Source organism: Hippopotamus amphibius, chromosome X (genome assembly GCF_030028045.1).
Source record: "Hippopotamus amphibius kiboko isolate mHipAmp2 chromosome X, mHipAmp2.hap2, whole genome shotgun sequence".
Classification (NCBI taxonomy): domain Eukaryota; kingdom Metazoa; phylum Chordata; class Mammalia; order Artiodactyla; family Hippopotamidae; genus Hippopotamus; species Hippopotamus amphibius.
This window is the reverse complement of record NC_080203.1, coordinates 1,682,305-1,705,788: the sequence shown is the minus strand read 5'-3', so window position 1 is coordinate 1,705,788 and position 23,484 is coordinate 1,682,305. Positions and strand designations below refer to the sequence as shown.

Here is a 23,484-nt window from a genome sequence, read left to right as displayed (position 1 = left end):
CATTTTCAGCCAAAACCACCCCCGACAAAAAAAAAGAAAGAAAACAGACAAATAGAAACCAAAGGAAGACTGAAGTGATAGTATTAACAACAAATAACGTTAAAAGCACTAAACAGAATAGGATGCTATTTAGGGGGATACAACAATCTTTTTATTTTTATTTTATGTTTTTTTCTTTTTTAAAAAACATTTTTTTATTATATTTTTGGCTGCATCGGGTCTTAGTTGCAGCATGTGGGCTCTTTGTTGTGGCGTGCAGGCCCTCTAGTTGTGGCTCGCGTGCTAAGTTGCCCCACGGCATGTGGGATCTTACTTCCCCGACCAGGGATTGAACGCACCTCCCCTCCATTGGAAGGCAGATTCTTAACCACTGGACCACCAGGAAAGTCCCGATACAACAGTCTTAATAGTGTATGCACAGAGGTAAATACATAAAACAAAAACTATTAGAAATGCATGGAGAACTTGAGAAAAGTACAGTTATAATGGGCAGTTTCAAACCACCTCTTTCATTGTCGGACAAATTTAGTAGACAAACATAAGAAAGGACATAGAGGAATTTAAATAATGGATAATAAATAAATAATAAACCTAAGTGTCTACACACACACACACACACACACACACACACAGAATGTTCATCTTCTTCAAAGCAATCACAAAGAAAACCTTAAAAAAAAACTAAAGAATTTTATGGGCTACATTCTCTCATAATCCAATAAAATTATAACTAATTAATGAAAAGTTGACCATGAAAATCTTAACTACTTACAAATTCAAAATATAATCCTTTGCCAAAGAGGAAATCAAATGGAAAGTTACCAACTATCTAAAGGTAATGAAAAAGAGAACTTCATCCCAAAGCTAATGGGGCACTGTGAAAGCTGAACAGAACAAAATTTCATCATTGTTAAAAAAAAAGAAATTAACAAGAATTTAGTTTTATCTTGAGATAGATATAAATTAATAAAAATATATTAGATAAATTTTATAAAGATAAAAGCTTAAATTAATAAAATTGCAAAAAAAAATCTGAAACTTATTTCTTTAAAGTCCAATAAAATGAGGTCCTCTGATTAAATGGAAAAGAGAATGTAAGAGTATACAACATGAGGAATAAGAGAGCTGACATAACCACAGATGTAGGAGAGATTAAGGTAGTTATACGTGAATACTTTGTGCAACTGTTTGGTAACAACATATTTGAAAATCTAAAGAAAAGTGATGATTTCCAAACAAAATATAATGACAAAATTCATCCAAGAAGAAGCAGAAAGATGCATAGACCAATTGCCACATACAGTAGAGCTTTATCTATCCTTAAAGAATAAGAAATTTCAATTCCAGGCTATAGAAAAAAGGGAAAATCCACAATTCAGTGTATGAAATGACATAACTTCAGTATGAAAGCCCAATAAAGATAGAGCAAAGAAAGGAAACTTCTAAGCTCACTTATTCATTATAGATGTCAGAATTCTAAATAAAATATTCACAAATAAAATCCAGAAATATATTTAAAAATTGCACTACCTGTACAGACCGCTTCTTTTCTTGTTGAATGTGCCACGTGAAACACGCTGTCTGGGATGGTAGTAGGAGAGGTTACGTCCAATGGAAAGTGGATGCACCTGGGACATGTTTGGGGGTAGAGTTGATAGCACTTGCTGTCAGAGGTGAGGAGAAAAGCAAGTTCAAGGGAGGGTGCTTAGGTTTTTGGCATGAGCTACTGCAAGGATGGAATTCTACTGAGACAAGCTCTCGAGGAAATACAAGGGATAGACATTTTCAGACACACAAAATCTAAAAAAAAAAATTACCTACCACGCACCTTTGCTCAGGAAGATCCTACAAGGCGTGTTCCAACAAAAGGGAGAAGTAAACTAAGAAAGAGGAACACGTGGGATTCAGGGAAACAGAGAACCCTACTTAAGTGAGAGGTGGAGGGAATTTCCAATGTAAGAACAATGGAAGTTCCAGGGTTATATTTACTTGTTCAGCAGGCAGTTTAGAATGGAACAGAAGGATGTAGAGCTCTAGGAGAGATACCTGGAAAAAATCAAAATGACATATTTGGTGCTAACATTTATTGTTTACTATGAGACAGATGCTGTTCATTCTAAGTATTTTACACATAATAACAGTCTTTCTACTTGAGGAAGTTATTATTTCCACTAGATCACAAGCTCCATGAAAGCAAATATTTTCATCTGTTTTATATATTCCAAGCACCAAGGATGGTACCTGGCACCTAGTAGATATTGAATGGATATTTGTTGAAAGAATGCAGCGCTTCCACATTTCACATATGCAAAAACTGAGATACAAAGATTCTGTAACTTCTCCAACCTTATACCGCTATTAAATGACCAAAGTGGAATTTAACCCAGGCAGTCTTGCTCTAGAGTCGGGGCCACTGTATTTCAAAGATATAGGGATAGGGAGATGGGAGGGGAAGACATAGTACTATAAACATCTTCTTTAGGATTATGGAATTAAATACCATACGGAAAACAGTGGCTACTTTTGTGAAGGGGAAGCAGTGACTGGTGTTTTTGGTTTTAGATCTTTTCGCACTGTTTGACTTTTTAAACTCTGGATCACCTGGATAAAAACTAAATTTTGAAAAATCAAATGATAAATACAGAATCAATATAAGCTTTTAGATACAAGAACCATTTCTTAGAATTAAAGCTAAAGTGTATGCAGAATAGATTGTTATGTACTTTGGTAGAGGAGCTGAAATAGATGTAGAAAACAGGGATAATAATCTTAACCACTGATATAGCATATAGACTCCTAGTCCTGCGATTAATTAACTGTAAGCCCTTGAGCAAGATATTTGCCTTCTTTGACAGTCTGTTTCTTCATCCATAAAGTGAGAATTTATAATACCTACTTCACAGTTATGAAAGTTAAATGATATTTAAGATTGTGAAAACACCTAACAGAGCCTAGTAAGAATAAGTGTTCAATGAGAGCTTGTTTCCTTTTGTTTCTATTTATTCTCTTATTTATACAAAATATTACACATCTGGTATTATTCTCTTAATAATTCTAATTCTATGAAGCATAGTTTAACCCAATTTTACAAATAAGGAAAGAGGTTAAGTTACTTAGTCAAGATTACACAGTTAGTTAATAGCCTGGTGGGGCTCAGAATGCAGTACTTCTGCCTCTTACTCTAGTGCCCTTTTGACCCACCAACATGGGGAATACTAGGGTTTTTTTCCTTCTATATAAACTATGAAAATAGTTTAGAATTAAATGTATTCGTTCAAGTCACTTTTTTAAATGGGCAACTGCTAGTGTTGAATCCCTTGTATGAATTCCCAAACTTTGTTAGTGGGAGATTTAAATTTGGCATTATCTATAAAAACTAAGCTGAAATATTTAGTTTTGTAACAATACCTTAATTTCGTATATTTTACCTATTGATAGGCATAAACAATGTCTCAAAGGCTATATCCTGAGTAGATGTTTAAATGGTAGATTTATTTCCCAAAATGAGCTAATGTATAAATCCCATTTTAGATCGGATGTGAAGTGGTGTCAGTCTTCAGAGACGGAAGTGACTGGTGGAATGAATTGGCAGTTGAATAGCTGCACCCACATGTCAACCATCTGGAACCCAATTTCTGTCCCTCCTGTTTCACACATGGTAACATTTGTGATGTATTATTATTACCTTTTTTCTTTTCGATATATACATATATACATTTGTATTAGTGAAGTAGGTAGAGCAAGAAATGTCCTCTCTTTAATCAGTTTTAATGTGTTGCGCTAGCATCTGTTGTAGACATGTTAAGCTAACTAACTCTTCCTCTATTTGTGGAAGGGTCGATTGTGTGATGGCGAGATACCTATGGAGTTCCACCATTTTGCTCCACGTTTATTGAGCACCTATTATGTATTTAGGCACTGGGCTGACAGAGCAAATAGAAGCGTTGAATATTCCAAGTGGAATGAATACTTTAGCCTCTAAAGGAATACTTTAGTTGGTTACTTTTATAAAGAAGCTGAACATGAGGTAAAAGGAGATGAGGTGAATTGACAGTAACTGGTTGGCAAATAGAAACTTGATGGGTCATTCACGGAACTGGAAGTAATCTAACATGGCTATCATGTAATGTCTGATGGGTGCAACAAGAGGTAAAGCTCGAGCTTAAAAAGAGATCAGATCTTGTAGGAACTTGTATAGGAGTTTAGGCTTTGTCTTATAAGCAGCGGGGAGTCCAAGCTATGACACGATCACTTTTACATCTTTGAAAGATTAGTTCAGCAGGAGTGTGGAAGATGGTTAGTAAGGAAATAAGACACAGATTGGGGAAGTCAATTAGAAGTCTCTTCAAGTCATCCAGGCAAGAGATCTAGAGTGGTCTGGTCTTAGAATGCTAGAATGTTGGCAGTAGATCTAAAGCATGACTTTTGAGAGCTAAATCTGCAGATAGAATTGACAGGACTTGCTGATATGTCAAAAGTTGAAATATGGGTCCCCAATAAATTATCTGCAAATATAAAATTCAAAAAGCTCTGGAAAGCAAGTTTTTTTAAGTTTGCAATGAACGCTTTTGGCTGCAGAACTTTAGTTGAACTATAATGAGGCTGCAGTCGTAATTTATCTTACTAAGTGTAAATATTCATACACGAATTTTGAAATGTACTGAGGAAACATGTGGCTATGCTGCTGCAGTAGATTTGAGGACACAGATGACTAAGAACCTAGAAAGGGTACAGCAAGAAAGCTTGGGGTTTGGAAGGAAAATGACAAAATATAGAAACAACATAACAATTTGGGTCAAATTTATGTTCATAAAGCTATTAATAGCCCCTATGGTTCTGATGAAAAATACTTATCAGAATCATGGATATTGCATCATTTTTCTACGGCTGCTTTCCAAATATTTTCTCTGTCTTTCGTTTTCTTCTTCTTTTTTTTTAAATGAGTGCATTTTACTTATTTATTTTTAAATGTTTTTTCCATTTATTTATTCATTTATTTATTTATTGGCTGTGTTGGGTCTTCATTGCTGCGCAGGGGCTTTCTCTAGTTGCAGCAAGTGGGGGCTGCTCTTTGTTGTGGTGCGCAGGCTTCTCATTGCAGTGGCTTGTCTTGTTGTGGAGCATGGGCTCTAGGCTCTCCGGCTTCAGTAGTTGTAGCATGTGGGCTCAGTATTTGTGGCTCTTGGGTTGAGTCGCTCCGCAGCATGTGGGATCTTCCCAGACCAGGGATCGAACCCGTGTCCCCTGCATTGGCAGGTGGATTCTTAACCACAGTGCCACCAGGGAGGTCCTGTCTTTCATTTTCTGAAGTTTGATTATGATTTGCCTTGGCATGGCTTTGGCAAGGGGCTGGTATTCTGTTCAGGTTCATACAACTTCTTGAATCTGCATTTTTGTCTTTTTGCAAACTTGGAAAGTTTCCTACCATTATTACTGTACTGATTTTCTTCCCCTTCTGAGACTCTAATAACACAAATATTAGATCTTTGCATGTTGTCCTACTGGTCCCTGAGGCTCTGTTTGATTCTTTTACATCTCTTTTTCTCCTGTTTTTCAGAATGAATGATTTGTATTAGTCTATCTTAAAGTTCACGGAATCTTTTCTTTGTCATCTCCTTTCTGATATTGAGTCATTTCTGAAGTTTCTATTTGGCTTTTCTATATATCTTGTATTTCTTGGCTGATGCTCTCTATTTTAACTTTTGTTTCAACAGTGTTCATGATTACTCATTCAAGCATTTGTGTAATAGCCACTTTAAAGTCTTTGTCAGATAATTCCAACATCTGTGTCATCTCACCATTGGTGTCTGTTGATGGCTCTTTTACATGGGAGTTGAGATTTTCATGGCTATTCATGTGGCAACTAATTTTGGATTGCATCCTGGACATTTGACTGTTAATTTAAAAGACCCTAGGTCTTGTTAAATTATGGAGAATCTTGATATCTGTGCTCTAGCAGACACCTGACCTGGTTAAGTTTAAGCTACAACTTCCAACCGGCTTCTCTGGCCCGTGGTCCAAGTATCAGCTTAGTTTCTACAGCCTTTGCTCTGCTGTTTGGGTCTGTCCTGCATGTGCTTCACATAGTGATCGGCATGGGACCTGGGCTTTGGCCTCTCCAGGGGCTTAATAATCAAAGTCTTTGGTATGCTCATTAAGATCCCATCCACCCATGTATAGATGTGGGGAGGGGGCTGATCATCCCAGCAGTGCTTAACCAGCTTCCCTGATCTTCTCTATCTCTGCTCTCTCTCCAGTATTTTCCAGTTTCTTGGGACTCCTATTCTCTTTCCTCTGGCCAAAAACCCCATACATTTCTGTGATTGAAACAGGTCAAGTTTCCAAGTAGTGGTAGGACAGAGAATTAAAAAAAACATTTTTTGTCCCTGCCTTCATGAAGCCACAGCTCCACCTAATGGAGAAGAAAATTCCTCTCCCTCATATATTTGGCTCTTGCAGTTTTCCCTTGCTGCCACCATAGCCACTGCTGCAGGAAAAGCAGAAAAAGCAAAAACACTGGGGGTTTTTTCTGACTTTCTTCGAGCTTTGGGAGTTCTCTTTAGAGCTACTCAAGCCAGAGCTAGAGAACTTCTGGAGTTTTTTCTCATCTGCACAACGATGATCTCTTCCAGGTTTCAGCTGCTTTGAGTCCAGTGTGGATGATGCTGGAATGGAAAAATTACAGATTCACTGGTACTTCGAATTCTGGTGCTCTTTCCTGATCTACCTGCTGATACTTACTTGTCAGTGTTTTCTGATGGCTGACCATGCATCCTATCCAGATTTTAGAGTTGGAAGTTCAGTGAAAGAGGAAGATTTTCTGTGCTTACTCAGTTTTAACTGGAACTAGAATCCAATCCTTGTCTTTTAGCCTGAGTTTAGTTAATATGTTTTTATGTGGTTATGGATATATTTGGATGTTTCTAGTATAGGCTGATTTTCCCCTATTTTTCTTTTTTCCCCTCTTATTTTTTGCTTTCTTTTGCCATGATTAAATTCTTTTTTTTCTCCTTTCACCTTTTCCCGTTTCTCTTTGGAGTTATACTCTATTGCTAACCACCCCCCCCTTTTGTTACTCTAGAGACTACAACGTACATAATCAAATTACCAAAGTCTAAAGTTAATGAATATTTTCCTCTGAAACAACAAAAGGACTTCAGAAGACTTTAACCCTGATCACACTCCCTGCTGATTTCATATGCTACTGGGGTGAAAGATATGTAACATAAAATTTATCATTCCTGCCATTTGAAGTGTACAATTCAGTGGCATTAAATACATTCAAAATGTTGTGTATCTATCACCACTGTGTAGTTCCAGAACCCTTTCATCATCTCAAACAGAAACTCTACCCATTAAAAAATAACTTTCTGTTTCTTCCACCCTTCCCACAGCCCCTGGTTACCACTTTTCAATTTTCTGTCTCTATGAATTTGCCTATTCTAGGTATGTCATACAAGTGGAATCATACATGATCTGTCCTTTTGTGTCTAGCTTATTTCACTTAGCATAGTGTCTTCAAGGTTCATCCATATTGTAGCATTTATCAGAATTTTATTACTTTTTAAGGCTGAATGGTATTCCTTTGTACATACTTACCACATTTTCTTTATCCATTCATCCATTGATAGACATTTGGGTTGTTGCCAACTTTTGGCCATTGTGAATAATGCTTCTATGAATATTGGAGTACAGATATCTGTTTGAGTCTCCTCTGCTGTCAATTCTTTGGGCAATACCCAGAGGTAGAATTGCTGCATCATATGGTAACTCTATATTTTTTTGAGGACTCACAGTACCATTTACCACAGTGGCTAAACCACTTTATATTCCCATCAGAAATTCATGAGGGTTCCAAGTTCCCAACAACCTCACCAACACTTACTGTTTTCTGGATTTAAAAAAAAAATTATAATAGCCATCCTGATGGGTATGAAGAAGTGTCTTATTGTGGTTTGATTTTAATTTCTCTAATGATTAGTGATGTTGAGCATCTTTTCATGTGCTTATTTGCATTTTTATATCTTCTTTGGAAAAAAGTCTATTCAAAACCTTTGGTTATTTTTGAATTGGGTTGCTTGTTTTATTGTTGAGTTGTAGGAGCTCTTTATATGTTTTGGATATTAATTCCTTATCAGATACATGCTTAGCAAATATTTTCTCCCATTCTGTGGGTTGTCTTTTTACTCCATTGATAGTGTCTTTTCATGTAGAAAATTTTAAAAATTTTGATGAAGTCCAGTATATCTATTTTTTCTTTTGTTGTCCATAGTTTGGTGTCATATACAAGAATTCATTGCCAAATCCAATGTCATGAAAATTGTCCCCTTTGTTTTCTTCTATTTTTATGGTTTTAACTCTTGAGTTTAGGTCTTTGATCAATTTTGACCTAATTTTTGTGTATAGTGTGACGTAAGGGTTCAACTTCATACTTTTGCATATGGATATCCAATTGTCCTAGCATCATTAATATCCAGAATCATTTGTTGGAAAGACTATTCTTTCCCCATTGAATGATCTTGGCACCCTTGTAAAAAATCAGTTGACTACATATGTGAAGGTTCTTTGTTCTGGGCTCTTTCTTCTATTCCATTGGCCTATATGTCTGTCCTTTGGCCAGTACCACACTGTTTTGATTACTGTAGCTTTTTAATAACTTTTGAATACCAGAAGTAGGAGTCTTCCAACTTTGTTCTTATTTTTCAAGATTATTTTGGCTAGTTAGGGTCCCTTGAGATTCTGTATGAATTTTAGGATGGGTTTTTCTATTTCTGAAAAAAAATTCATTGGGTTTTTTTTTTTAATTTATTGTTTTATTTATTTATTTATTTAGGCTGCATTGGGTCTTCACCGTTGTGTGTGGACTTGCTCTAGTTGTGGTGAGTGGGGGCTACTCTTTGTTGTGGTGCATGGGCTTCTCATTGCGGTGGCCTCTCTTGTGGCAGAGCATGGGCTCTACATGCACAGGCTTCAGTAGTGGTGGCACGTGGGCTCAGTAGTTGTGGCTCATGGGCTCTAGAGCACAGGCTTAGTAGTTGTGGCACATAGGCTTAGTTGCTCCACGGCATGTGGGATCTTTTCCGCCCAGGGATAAAACCTGCGTCCCCTGCATTGGCAGGTGGAGTCTTAACCACTGCACCACCAGGGAAGCCCTCACTGGGATTTTGATATGATTGAGTCTATAGATCACTTTATGTAGTATGGTCAAATTAACAATACTAAGTCTTCCAAGCCATGGACATGAGATATCTCTCTACTTGCTTAGGTCTTCTTTAACTTATTTTCAGCAATATTTTGTAGTTGTTAGTGTATCTCTTTTGCCTCCTTGGTTAAATTTATTCCAAGTATTTTATTACTTTTGATGCTATTGTAAATGGAATTGTTTTCTTAATTTCTATTTGGATTGTTCATTGCTGGTGTATAGAAATGTAATTGATTTTTTTGTGTATTGATATTGTATCCTGTAACTTTGCTGAATTCGTGAGTGTTCTCTGTGTGTATGTGTGTGTGATCTTTAGGGTTTCTAAATATAAAATCACATCATCTGCAAACATAGATAATTTTACTTAATCCTTTCCAATTTAGATGCCATAAATTTCTTTTTCTTGCCTAATAGCTGTAGCTATATTTTGAATAAAAATGGTGGAAGTAGGCATTCCTGTTATGTTCCTGATCTTAGGGAGAAAGCTTTCAGGCTTTCACCCTTGAGCATGATGTTAGCTGTAGTCTTTTCATATATAATGTTTATTATGTTGAGGAAGTTCACTTCTATTCCTAGTTTATTGAGTGCTTTTATCATGGTAGGGTGCTGAGTTTTATCAAATGCTTTTCTGCATCAATTGATATTATCTTATTTTTTTCCTTTATCCTATTTGTGGTGCATATTACATTGACTGACTTTCATATGTTGAACTAGCCTAGCATTCCAGGAATAAATCCCTCTAGTTCATGGTATATAATCCTTTTCATGTTCTGCTGAATTTGTTTTGCTAGTATTTTGTGGAGGATTTTTGCCTCAATATTCATGAGGGATATTGGCCTGTGGTTTTATTTTTTTGTATTGTCTTTGGCTTTGGTATCAGGGTAAAGCTGGCCTCGTAGAATGAGTTAGGTAATATTCCCTCCTCTTCAAATTTTGGAACAGTTTGAGAAGAATTGGTGTTAATTCTTCTAACGTTTGGTAGAATTCACCAATGAAGCCATCTGGTCTGAGGCTTTTCTTTGTTGGGAGGTTTTTTTTTTTATTACTGATTCAATCTCCTTACTGGTTATAGATTTATTATTCAGATTTTCTATTTCTTTGTGAGTCAGTATCTTGTTTTTTTAATTACCACAAAATAGTCAGAAGTATCATTGTTTTACAGCATTGGTGTTTGTTTAGATTTAACTAATTTGCTGCTTTCTTTCTCATAATGTCTTATTACATGTTAGACCTTCTGTAGGCTATCACCTGAAGTACATCTTTAACATTTCCTTTAGTAAGACTGAATTGGTGGCCAACTCAATTTTGTTTACCTGGTTTGACAGTTATTTTCTTCTAGTTTGACAGTTATTTTCTTCTAGTATCCTAAAGATATCATTCTACTTTCTTCTGGCCTCTACCACACCACTGACGAGTCAGCTTTCAGTCTAATTATTTTACTGTACCTTTGTAGGTATGGCAGACAGAACAATGTCCCCCCCAAAGATTTCCACATCCTAATCCATGGAACCTGCGACTATGTTTGGTTATATGGCCAAGGGGAATTAAGTTTGTAGATGGAATCAATGTTGTTAATCAGATAACCTTAAAACAGGGAGATTAGTGTGAATTATCCAAGGGGACCCAATATAATCACAAGGGTTCTTAAAAGTAGAAAATGGAGGCAAAAGAGTCAGGGAAAGACGTGATGATGGAAGCAAGGTCAGAGCAATGCCATATTGCTGGCTTTAAAGATAGAGTGAGGGAGTCAAAAGTTAAGGAATGTGGGTGGCCTCTAGTAGCTGGAAAGTGCAATGAAACTGATTTTCTTCTGGAGCCTCCAGAAGGAATGCAGCCCTGCTGATACCTCAGTAGAAAACTAATAGAGTAATTAATCTGAACTGTTTTATTGCCTTTAAAATTTTGTTTCTTTCCAGTTAATTTTACCTTGATGTTTCTAGCTCTGTCTCTTAACACCTTTCTCATGTTTCCCATCTGCTTATCTCTGTGTGCTTCTAGTTTACAAGTTCTCTCCATCTCTGTTCAATTTGCCATTTATCCCATCCCTTGAGAGTGTGTGGGGGTTTTGTTTGTTTGCTTGTTTCTGCTTTGGTAAATTTCATTGAAATATAACATTCATATAGGAGAGTGTACAAATGAGTTTTCATGAAGTGAACATATCCAAGTGAACATATCAATATGAATATGATTGAATATTATTGTTATTCAATTGAATAACTCCTATTATTCAACCCTTTGGTTAAACTTTTTATTTAATGAATTATGCTTTTAATTTCCAAGAATACATTCTCATTATCTGCTCTTTTTTGTAATATGCTGTCCATTTTCATAAATACAATATTGTTTTTTATCACTCTGAGACTAATAATTAAATATTTAATGTTCTATTCTGTTCACTGAGATTTCTCTTTTTGCTTATTTCTATTCACTTTTATATAGTCACCTCAGTCCTCTTTGGTGTTGTTGGTTTTTCCAATTTTGAACTTTAAATAAATGGAATCATACTGTACATATTCTTTTGTGGCTTTCTTTCAATCAGTATTATGTTGGTAAGATTCATTTGTGTTAGTGTGTGCAGGTATAATTCATTCATCCTTACTATTGTATAACATTCATTGTAATGGACATTTATGTCGGACATGTATATGTATGTTGTTTCAAGGTGTTTGATGTTATGAACAAGGTTGCTATGTATATTCTTTTGACTGTCTCTTATTACACATGTGCAAGAGTTTCTCCAGGGGATCTGCCTAGGAGTGGAACTGCTCGACCATAAGGTTTATTTATTAACCATTAAGTTTTCTTTTTTGTGAAATGTCTGTTCAAGCTTTTACCTATTTTTTGTTTGGTTATGTGTCTTTTTCTTATGGATTTATGAGGTAAATTGCTTAGAGTAGTGCCTAGGTCACAGTAAGTGCTCAATAAATATTCGCAATGTAATGATGGTGGTGATGGTAGTGATGATGATGACAGTGATTCTGTGGCAGTTTTTACCTCAGGAACATATCGAAAGATGCTCAACCAGATTATGAATTAGACACATACCAAAAAAGAAAACATACCGTGATATAATTAAACACCAGCAAGAATGGCACATTTTACATTATACTATTTATATTTTAATTTTAGGTAGATATTCATATTTATATATTAATGGACACTATAGATTACTATTATCTTATATTAGTAATAAATTTAAATTAATAAAATAATGTCGTGTTGATGACATTGATAACACTTATTCCACTGGTGGGTGTATATATTGTTACAGCCATTTTTTAAATAAATAAATTTACTTATTTATTTATTCATTTATTTATTGGCTGTGTTGGGTCTTCGTTGCTGTGCACGGGCTTTCTCTAGTTGCGGCGAGCGGGGGCTACTCTTTGTTGTGGTGCACAGGCTGCTCATTGCGGTGCCTTCTCTTGTTGTGGAGCATAGGCTCTAGGCACATGGGCTTCAGTAGTTGTAGCATGCAGGCTCAGTAGTTGAGGCTTTCGGGCTCTAGAGCACAGGCTCAGTAGTTGTGGCCCATGGGCTTAGCTGCTCCATGGTATGTGGGATCTTCCCCGGCCAGGGATGAAACCCACGTCCCCTGCATTGGCAGGCAGATTCTTAACCACTGTGCCTCCAGCGAAGCCCTGTTACAGGCATTTTTGAAAACAATTTAAAATTACCCAGTAAACCTAAACACTATGGCCGAGCAGTCCCACTCCTAGGCAGATCCCCTAACAACCAACAAGATGCCCCGGGGGAATTGTGAACATGCCAGGCATACTTCTCTCTTGACAGAACTTTTTAGACCCTTGCTACACTTTCTCATTCTTGAGCTTTAACCTGCATATAACTCACCTTGGAGAGCTGTTAAAATGAAACAGGTCTGGGATGGAGATTGAGATTTTGCATTTCTGGGAAGCTCCCAGCTGATGTTGATACTTCTGGTCAAAGGATCAGAGTCTGAATGTCAAGGCTTAATGGTAAGTGTCAGGTAGTAGGGCACAAGCATCAAGAATAGAAGTTATTCATGAGATAGTTATCAATTTTGGCTCAAATGATATATATCAAGAATGAAGAATTTTTTTAATAGCAGAATTAGGAGCTAGGGCATAAGAAAACTTTGGGAGATACCAGAAATATTGATATTAAGGATGTATTTCTGCCTCTTTTTTCAAGTCCTTCTGGCCAGTCACCAAACACTCTGGAGTCAAATGTCTAAAGTCAAAGACCACTTGTCTCTCATGTTATATTACCTAGTAGTAAATAAAGAGACTAAGACAAGGGTTAAAGTTCTGACTTGTGGGCTTCCTAGGTGGCGCAGTGGTTAAGAATCCGCTTGCCAATGCAAGGGACACGGGTTCGATCCCTGCTCCAGGAAGATCCCACATGCCGTGGAGCAACTAAGCCCGTGTGCCAAAAAAAAAAAAAAAAAAAAAAAAAAAAATTTCTGACTTGTATAGGCAAAGAGACTAAATCGGGGTTGAGAGCCAGGCATAATTTGATGTTACACCAATAGCACTAAATATATTACTCTGCTGTTCATCTATTGTGATGAAAGCCAAATTATCTTCATTTTTCACATTATATCACACATATGAAAAATATCATATCCAAAGATTGGAAATAAACATTGAAAAATTAAAGTTTTATTTGTTGGAGGTAGTGAGATTGTGGCTGAATTTTTTCTTTCATTTTGTCTATTAGTTTTATTATGTTATTTATGTGGTATAAAAACAAAGCCATAACTCTTTCTTGCTTAGCGGAGTTCATATTTCTCTTTGGTTGGAAGTTCTGAAACCTCCTAAATCTGTCATGTTCAAGGAAAGATCATTGTCCCGGCTGTAAATGGTTGACTATATTCTCAGTATTAAATACATAGCAGAAAGCAGTCTGTATCTTGTAATGTTTCTTGTTAAATACTAGTAGGAAATGTACTGTATACTAACTGACCCTTTCCTTCAAGGTTCCACGCCAGTGGCCTCTCCAGTGACTTCACAGGAAGTGCCTATGTATAGATCGGTAACAAAAAACAGCTTTAGGATTTGAAGAATGGGAGAAATACTTAAAACTCCCTATGGTTTGCACTCACAGAATAAAACATGATAGGGATCATTTAAAATGGAAGGTAGTCCATCCACATTCTTTGCTTGCATTGGTAAAAGAAACAGTAGTCCACTGAGAAATAACGTAGCAAAGGCTTTGGGAGATGGCTAAAGGGAATAGAGAAAGGAACCCTACAAATGGGGAGGAGAAGGGATTGTGGAAGTGGAATAGTTAAGGGAAAGCTGTTCCAGTGTTAATAGATAATCTAAAATGGGAATAATCCATATACACATAATAGACAGTCAATTATAATTTAGTTTAGCTTACATTATTGGTTTATTCCGAGGGTCGTGAGCTACTGTTTGCGGCTGGTTTTCCTCCCTTTCTGTAAGGATTTTGTTGTTTCATATTGTTTTGTTTTATTTGCCATTTTGCTGTTTGGGACCGCTTCCAATCTACATTAAGGATGTAAAAAAAATAAGTGGACTTTAGTAAGGCTGAATATGTTCTTACTGTTCAAGACTTCCAATGGGAGAAAATTTTAATACAGGTAGAATACTCTGGAATTTTTGTGGCTTTTTATCCAACCTTTTTCTAACTCATTTTAGTCTGTTATTTCTGCTCTGCCTATTTGGCAATGTTTTCATATTTCAAATTTGTCTTTACTTAGTTAAAAATTGTTTGCAATCACCAGTTCTCATTTTTACAGCTTCAGTGCATCGCGTAAATTTCATGTTATGTAATACAAGTAATGGAAACTCTGAAGTCCTTTAGCCCACACAGCCTCACAGCGAATTCACTGATGCTTCTGCTGTTGGTGTCACTTTGGAAAAACGTTAAAAATACCGGAAAGTATAGAGGATAGCAAACACCCATGCTCCAACATTCTGAATTAGTAAATGTTAACATTTTGTCATAATTTTTCCAGATCATTTTTTAATGAAAATTTACAAATAAGACCAAAGTGTCCTTGGTTCATCCCTAGTCCCAGTCACCCTCCACCACTCCAGAGACAATGACTGTGATGAATTTTGTGTATTGCCTTCCAGAACATTTTCATACTTTTACTAAGGAAAAATATGCAGTACTCCTATACATGATGTTTAAAAATTGATTATAATTGGTATTATTTTATATTTATGTTTTTGAGATCTGTCTAGAATGATACAGAGTAATTATAATGGCTCAATGCTATTGCACCTATGAATATACTACCATTTAGTAGTATATTTTATCCTTTCACTGAAAAATTCCTTAAATTAGTTCTCTATATACTATGTAACTACTTCTTTTCCTCTCATTCTCTATTCTTTTAAAGTTAAAAACATTTTTATTGGAGCATAGTTGATTTACAATGTTGTGGTAGTTTCAGGTGTACAGGAAAGTGAATCAGTTATACATATACATATATCCACTCTTTTTTAGATTCTTTTCCCATATAGGTTATTACAGAATATTGAATAGAGTTCCCTGTGCTGTACAGCAGGTCTGTATTAGTTATTGTTAGTTATATATTAGTTATCTATTTTATATATAGTAGGGTGTATCTGCTAATCTCAATCTCTCAATTTATCCCTCCCCTCCCCTGCCTTTCCCTTTCAGCAACCATAAGTTTGTTTTTTGGTTTTTGTTTTTTTTTTTTAATTTATTTCTTTGTTTATTTTATTGGCTGTGTTGGGTCTTCGTTGCTGCACACGGGCTTTCTCTAGTTGCGGTGAGCGGGGGCTACTCTTCGTTGTGGTGCACGGGCTTCTTATTGCGGTGGCCTCTCTCGTTGCAGAGCATGGGCTCCAGGCACGTGGGCTTCAGTAGTTGCGGCACGTGGGCTCAATAGTTGTGGCTCATGGGCTCTAGAGCACAGGCTCAACAGCTGTGGCGCACGGGCTTAGTTGCTCCGCGGCATGTGGGATCTTCCTGGGGCAGGGATGGAACCCGTGTCCCCTGCATTGGCAGGTGGATTCTTACCCACTGCGCCACCTAGGAAGTCCCATAAGTTTGGTTTTAATGAGTCTATTTCTGTTTTGTAACTAAGTTCATTTGTATCATTTTTTTCAGGTTCTGCATAGAACCTATATCATATGATATTTGTCTTTCTCTGGATTATTTGTGAGGTTTTTTTAGAATTGAAGTATAGTTGCTGTACAGTATTGTACAAGTTACAAGTGTACAGTATAGTGAGTCACAGTTTTTAAAGGCTGTACTCTAAAGTTATTATAAAGTGTTGGCTATACTCCCTATGCTGTACAATATATGCTTGTAGCTACTTTATTTTACAGCTAGTAGTCTGCACCCCGTACTCCCCTCCCCCATTTGCCCCTCCCCTTCCCTCTCCCCGCTGGTAGCCACTAGTTTGTTCTCTAGATCTGTGAGTCTGCTTCTTTTTTGTCATATTCACTAGCTTGTTGTATTTTTTCCTCTCATTCTCTCTTGAAACTATTCCAGTAAGGATTCTGCCTGCCCCCCATTGTTCTTATCTCAGTCATGAGGAACCCCACATCACTATACCCCTTCCACTTCATATGGCTCTGGGTCATCTTTTTCATTTTCTTCTTTGGAGGTTTTCCAGCAGCTTCTTCAGTGGCAGTTTGTATTACTTCTTTAGAAGCTGCAAAGCACTTGGTTTGTAAACTAGTGATATTTCATTTTCCCCGAATGCAGAATATTCCAGCAGCATCTGAGGAAAATATCGACACTTCAAATTCTAGGTTGTCATTCACATTTATCTCCAGGGTCTGCCACTACTCAGCTGGCATCTTCTCATTTGACAGTCTTTAAATGTAATATTTGCTTTAAAGCAGTTACTTGTCCTCTTGGTACTGTTGTTTTAGGGGAACAATAAAATACTAATTAAGTTTTTACTTTGTCTCTTTTCCATTTGAATTCCTAGGTTCCAACTCCAGCGGGAACTCCTTCACTAATGGCACCTCAATCCATGATTGATACCCAGTCAGGCTTAAGGAGGAGCAAGCCTTCCACCCCATCCACAAGAAATTACGTATGTTTGACCTGTTGTTGCTTAGGGCCTTGGTAGACATGTGCAGTCACTGGAGGCGAGACCAATGTTAGCACAGAGTTTTACAATCTTTTGTGCGTTGTGGTGTCTCATGGAAGAAAAACGAATTCTAACATTTTCAGCACTGTAAAAAGACACAGAACTGTATAAACCCAATCCTCTACAAATTGTGTTCTTAAGCCTCAACTGGGTTCTGATACCTCTTCAGCAAGCCTTTTATTCATTCATTCAACAAACACAATTGAGATCAGTGCTGAAGAGGTGGGTAACTCATTCTGGAGGTTTCAGGCACAACTTTCCTAAGGAAGTGATACCTAAGTTGAATGCTAATATTTAAAAATGGGAGGACTTCCTAGGTGGCGCAGTGGTAAAGAATCCACCTGCTAATGCAGGGGACACAGGTTCGAGCCCTGCCCTGGGAAGATTCCACATGCCACGGAGCAACTAAGCCCATGCGCCTAAAAAATAAATAAATAAAATAAAAAAAATAAAATAAAATAAAAATGGGTACCAGTCGATGGATTGAGAAAAGGATATTCCAGACAAGCATATAAACAGATAGGAAAGCCAAAGCACCATGGGACGTCAAAGGAGGGAACAATTAATTCAGGGATAAAAGGTTGCAGGGCATTGTGTATCAAATGATAAGGAAAATTTCAACTGTAGATGGATGTATAGATGACAGAAGTTTGACGTTAGAGGCAGAGAAAACTGCTTGAGCACAGAAGTGGAAGCAGGCAGTGGTAACATGGGTGAGGAGTAGCTGCAGCACATGCGAGAGTGTCCTGATCCAGGTGTTCATTGCCTCAGAGTATTGTTTTCTAAAAGTCTTTACAAGCGTTCTGCCTTCAGGCTTCAGCCCATGGCCTGGGGGCCACCTGGTTCCTGAATGTTTGTTTTAGGAGGCCTGACAAAGCTTCAAGTATTAGATAATGAGAGGACTGACCAGAGTTTTGTGTAAAACTATTTGTAATTTATTTCATAACCACAAGGAAAAATATGCAGAAATAATGAAAGATATACATATTTGTCCTTCTTTCACACAGGCAGAATCCATATAGAAGTACAAAGCGAAAAGATTCTGAATCAGAGGTGAAAACAAATAAGATCTCACTTATAGCCTCAATTGAATCATCCACATCTTCCAAGTAAAATAAACATTTGTTTGGGCATTCAATACTCTCGAGATTCTTCAATTCAGTGTTTTTGAGGTGATGCACTCTTTCTCTTGTTTTTGTTTGTTTGTTTTTAAGGTCTTTATTGGTATAAAATTGCTTTACACTGGTGTGCCAGTTTCTGCTGTACACCAAAGTGAATCAGCTGTATTTATACATATATCCCCATATCCCATCCCTCCCGCGACTCCCTCCCACCCTCCCTATTCCACCCCTCTAAGTCATCACCCATCATCGAGCTGATCTCCCTGTGCTATGAAGCAGCTTCCCACTAGCTATCTATTTTACATTTGGTAGTGTATTTCAAGTCAATGCTTGAAACTTTATCCTGCAAAATTATCAAAAACTAAAGTTAATATCTTAACTCATCTCTCAAATAACACAACAACCTTAGAACACTTTTAAACTACAAGGGCATTCCCTTCCAACTTATGGACTGTAGTGGCCCAATATTTTAGCCCTGTCCCATTTTGTTAGCCCCCAAATTAAAAGTGTTACAGAGAAATGTTTTTGTTTACACTTGGCAAAGTGTGCACAGATTCTTTGTTCACCATCCCTTCTGGCATTGGAATCATTTCCCTCTTCTTGAAGTAACAGCTTTTAGAAGTTTATTTAGTATAGTTATGCTGGTGATAAACTCAGTTTTTATCTGAAAACATGTTTCTTCATATTCATTATTTTTAAACTAAATGTTTAATTGATACACACATACAAACTCTATGAACATTCTTGTTTAAATCTTTTTGTGGACAAATGTGGATCTATCTCTTGGGTAAATACCTAGGAGTAGAATGGCTGGCTCGTAGAGTAGGTGTTTATCTAAAATTAAAACTGCCAAAAGTTGTCCAAAAATTACTGTACTGCTTTCTTCCACCAGCAGTGTATGAGGATTCTATTGCTCCAAATTCTGGCCCCAAATCACTGCTGTCGGTATTTTAAATTTTGGCCATTCTAGTGGGTTTGTAAGAAATGTGACAAGGTGGTTTAATTTACCTTTCCCTGATGACTAAGCAACTCTTCATATACTTGTTGGCCATTCCAACATCTCTTTCAGTGTGTGAGGTGTCCAACTATTTTGCCCATTTTAATGTTTTTCTTTGTTTTTGATTTTCTTTTTTTTGGCCGCCCCTTGCAGTTTGCAGGATCTTAGTTCCCTGACCAGGGATCGGACCCGTGCCCCCCTGCCCCTCCCTGGAAGCTTGGAGCCCCAACCACCAGGCCACCCAGGAATTCCGTTTTTGATTATTGATTTGTAATTTTGTATATATTCTGAATATTAATTCCACATTAGATGTATTATGCAAATAATTTCTCCCAGTCTGTGGCTTGCCTTTTCACGTTTGTAATGGTATCATTTGATGAGCAGGTGTTTTCTATTTTGAAGTCCGATTTATCAAATTTTTCTTTTATGGTTAGTGCTTTTTGGGTCTTCAGAAATATTTGATTATGTTAGCATCATGATGATATCCTCCAGATCTCTTCTAGAAGCTCAACAATTTTATCTTTTATGTTTACTAGGTTTTTTTTTTTTTTTTTTTGGCCACGCCATGTGGCATGTGGGATCTTAGTTCTCTGTCCAGGGATTGAACCCGTGCCCCCTGCATTGGAAGCACAGAGTCCTAACCACTGGACCCCCAGGGAAGTCCCACATTTTATATTTAGATCTGTGATCCATCTAAAATATATTTTTGTAGGGGTAGAGGTTTACTTTTTCTATATAGTTATCCAGTTGTTCTTGCAACATTTGGGAAAAACAAATGCCTTTCCCCTTGGGTTGTCTTGGTACCTTTCTCAAAAACCAACTGACAATGTATTTATGGGTCTATTTTTTCTTTTTTGTGTGCCATTGATCCAAAGGTCTATCCTTGGTCCAATAACACACTGTCTTGATTATCATAGTTTTCTGTAGGTCTCAAAATCGGGTAGTATTAGTCTTCCATGTTTATTCATATTTTTCAAGATTGTTACAGGTATTCAGGTTTTCTTTGAATTACATAAAATATTACAATCAACTGATCAATTTCTATGAAAAAAGAAGGGCCTCAGAGAACATGCTGATTAGGACTACATTGAATCTATACTTAAATTTGGAGAAAATAGACATATAGATATACTAACAATATCAGTACTTCCAAATCGTGAACACGGTATAATTCTCAATTTATTTTCTCAGGCATTCTTTAATTTCTCTCTATTGATTTAGGATTTTTAACAGTAACTAGCACTTTTCATTATATAACTACCAACTAGTCTGTTTTTTAATTCTAACATAATGGTGTTGTTTAATTTCATAGTCTAAGTTTTTGTTACTACTGTATAGAGGCTCCCACTGTCATTCACCACCGCCCCTATTCCAAGGCTTCAAGCCTTGCCACTGTCTCCAGTCTTCATCCCCTCCACCCTCTAGTCCTACTGCCCTGCCCAATTTCTCCACTCCTCAGGCACCAGCCATCTCCCCAGCCCTCCAACCCCTCCCCTCTCCCCCATCAACAGTTCTCCAGCTCCCATCCCTCCCCTTCCTCTATTCCCACCCTCTTTCCAGTCCTCCAAACCTTCCAACCAACCCAGCCCTTCACCACTCTGTCCAGTTCAAAGCCCTGCCCACGTTCCTCTGCCCCGCCCCTCTCTCCAGTCCTCCAACCCCCTACCTTCTCTTTAGTCCCCTCGGTCCTCACGTCTCTCCACTTCTACAGGTATGCCCAATTGTTTTACTCTTCCAGCTTCAGCCTTTTCTCTAGTACTACCCTCTCCTGGCACCCATCCTCTACCTCAGTCTAGGAAAGTCCACCCACTTTACTCATTCCTTCAGCCCCTCCCCATTACCCAACCTCCGGCCCCACCTCCCTCCTCATTCCTCAGGCCCTGTCATCTTCCAAGTTTTGCAGACCCTCTGGCTCCGCAGTCCTTTTGCAGTTCCACTTGCCTCCTTCTTCCCACTTCTTCAGGCTCGCCTCATTTCCTCACTACTTTAGCCCTACTGTGTGGCAAGTACTTATTAGGTATTCTACATACATAATCTCATTTATTCTTTACAACAGCCTTGTTGGTACGCGGTGTTATTCTCATTTTTAAATATGACTTATGTAGTGTCTTCACCTGTGCTTCTTTCCTACCCCTTATGTCACTATTATAATGTTTATTCTGTTATCTTACCAGTCGTTCATTTTTAAGTCCCTTTACTTGTCTGCAAACCAGGGGTGATAGTAGTAATACTGAGTTGTGGGGTTTAAATAACATGACTCAGTGATTTACACATAGTTCATTTTTATTAAATGTTAATCACAGGGACTTCCCTGGTGGCACAGTGGTTAGGAATCCGCCTGCCAATGCAGGGGACTCGGGTTCCATCCCTGGTCGGGGAAGATCCCACATGCCATGGAGCTGCTAAGCCCGTGCGCCACAAATACTGAGCCCAAGTGCTGCAGCTACTGAAGTCCACACGCCTGGAGCCGGTGCTCCACAAGAGAAGCCACCGCACTGAGAAGCCCACACACAACAGCAACAGAGTGGCCCCCTGCTCACCGCAACTAGAGAAAGCCCATGCGCAGCCACGAAGACCTAATGCAGCCAAAAAAAAAAAAAAAATGTTCATCACTATTATTATATCTGTCTCCCCACTAAGTAAGGGAGCTGACATTTATCCTTTATTCGGACAGGGCCTGTGTCATGGTAGGCTTTGTGTGCGTGGATGAAGCACCACTGTACTGTGAAGCACTCCAGTGCGGGCAAAGGCAGGAACAAACACGGCGGTTAGATGTCAGAAGACAGATCTAAGCATAATTACTTGCTTTCGAAGGGTTGTAGTGGTGGATAATCTTAGGGAGTTCGTTGGGCCTAGAAGCATCAAAAGAGTTCTTAGGATTTTTGTATATACACTGTGAAGGTTTGAAAAGGTTTGAGCTAGGTTGGTGAGAGTCTGATCAAAGGCGGCTTTCGATAAATTGTGATGCAATGGGCAGGTTATTTATTAGAGTTAAGCCACCGGGTTCACTCGGAAGCAGGCACAAAATAAGTCCCCTTCAAGGGCCAGGAAGCTCGTGCAGATGGTGGACCCAGAAAGACACCGAAGCCCAAGCCCTGTGGTGGCCTCCAGGTCCCGGGTTTGCTTGAATCCGAAAAAGGATCAGCTGGCTTCGAAGGCTATTCTGCAGAGCGCTGCCTGTTTTGGAGTGGCAGTGAGGTCCGTTCCAGCTTGGTCCCCGATTGTCAGGGTCCTCCAGCCCACCCGCCCACAAAACCCCCAGAATCCCTTTTCCCAGGATTCTGTATTGGTCCTTCCCGCAGAGCCAGCTTCGCCTCCGCCGCCCTCCTACGCTTGTCACTCGCCTGCGCGCAACCAATTAGAACCCATACGTTGGGCGACTCGCCAGGAAGGGGCGGCTGCTTCCCGTGAGCCAATGAATGCGCACATTCACAAGTGGGGGGGCGGGCCTGCAGTTGTGAGCGAGCCAATCACAGGCCCCCGGCGACAGTCAGCTCGACAAGCTTTTAATCGGGCGCTCGCTCCCCCAAGATGGCGACCGCTAAGGATGCTGGTGGTTTGGGAGAAGTGGCTGCAGGGAATGGACGGCGGCTCCACCTGGGGATTCCTGAGGCCGTTTTTGTGGTAAGAGGCACGGTGGTGCTCGGTACCTTGACACTACGCTGTGGGCTACCCTTCCTTCTTGGTCCCCAGTCCGGCCTCGGTTGTTGGGGGAAGGACTTGAGCTAAAGGACGTGGGAGAGAGCGATCCGTCCGCTCTCTCCCTCCGCACCTGGACTGACTGAGCTGTGTTGGGGCGTGTCGGGGGGCACGCGGCCCGAGGAGGCCCCAGAAGATGAGGGGGCGCGGGGCCGAATGACTCGGGAGCGGGACCGCTCTGAGGGACCGCCTCCCCCCCCCCCACCCCCCACCCCCCCCACACACACTCCAGAAGCGGGATTTCAAGCCTGTTTCCCGGAAGAAGGGAGGTGGTGAGAAGCCTGAGACTCAGCCTAGATGCCGGGGAGAGCGATGCATACATGGTGACGGGGTACAGGGAGTAGGCCGAGGAGCTGGGGCTCTGGTGTGAACA

The 23,484-nt window shown here is 38.8% G+C and overlaps 1 protein-coding gene across 2 annotated transcripts in view; it reads left to right on the top strand.

Annotated features, from left to right (window-relative positions):
• Positions 1-23,484, top strand: part of VBP1 (VHL binding protein 1) — a 48,519-nt gene that overhangs the window by 5,431 nt on the left and 19,604 nt on the right. The window contains exons 5-6 of one of the 2 annotated variants that reach the window (XM_057718550.1): positions 3,532-3,658; positions 17,130-17,237. In XM_057718550.1, the coding sequence (XP_057574533.1) occupies positions 3,581-3,658; positions 17,130-17,237 (186 nt within the window). In that variant the 5' untranslated portion in view covers positions 3,532-3,580. Of the gene's footprint in view, positions 1-3,531; positions 3,659-17,129; positions 17,238-22,897; positions 23,037-23,484 lie in introns of those variants that run through there. The other variant, XM_057718549.1, reaches the window with a different exon arrangement.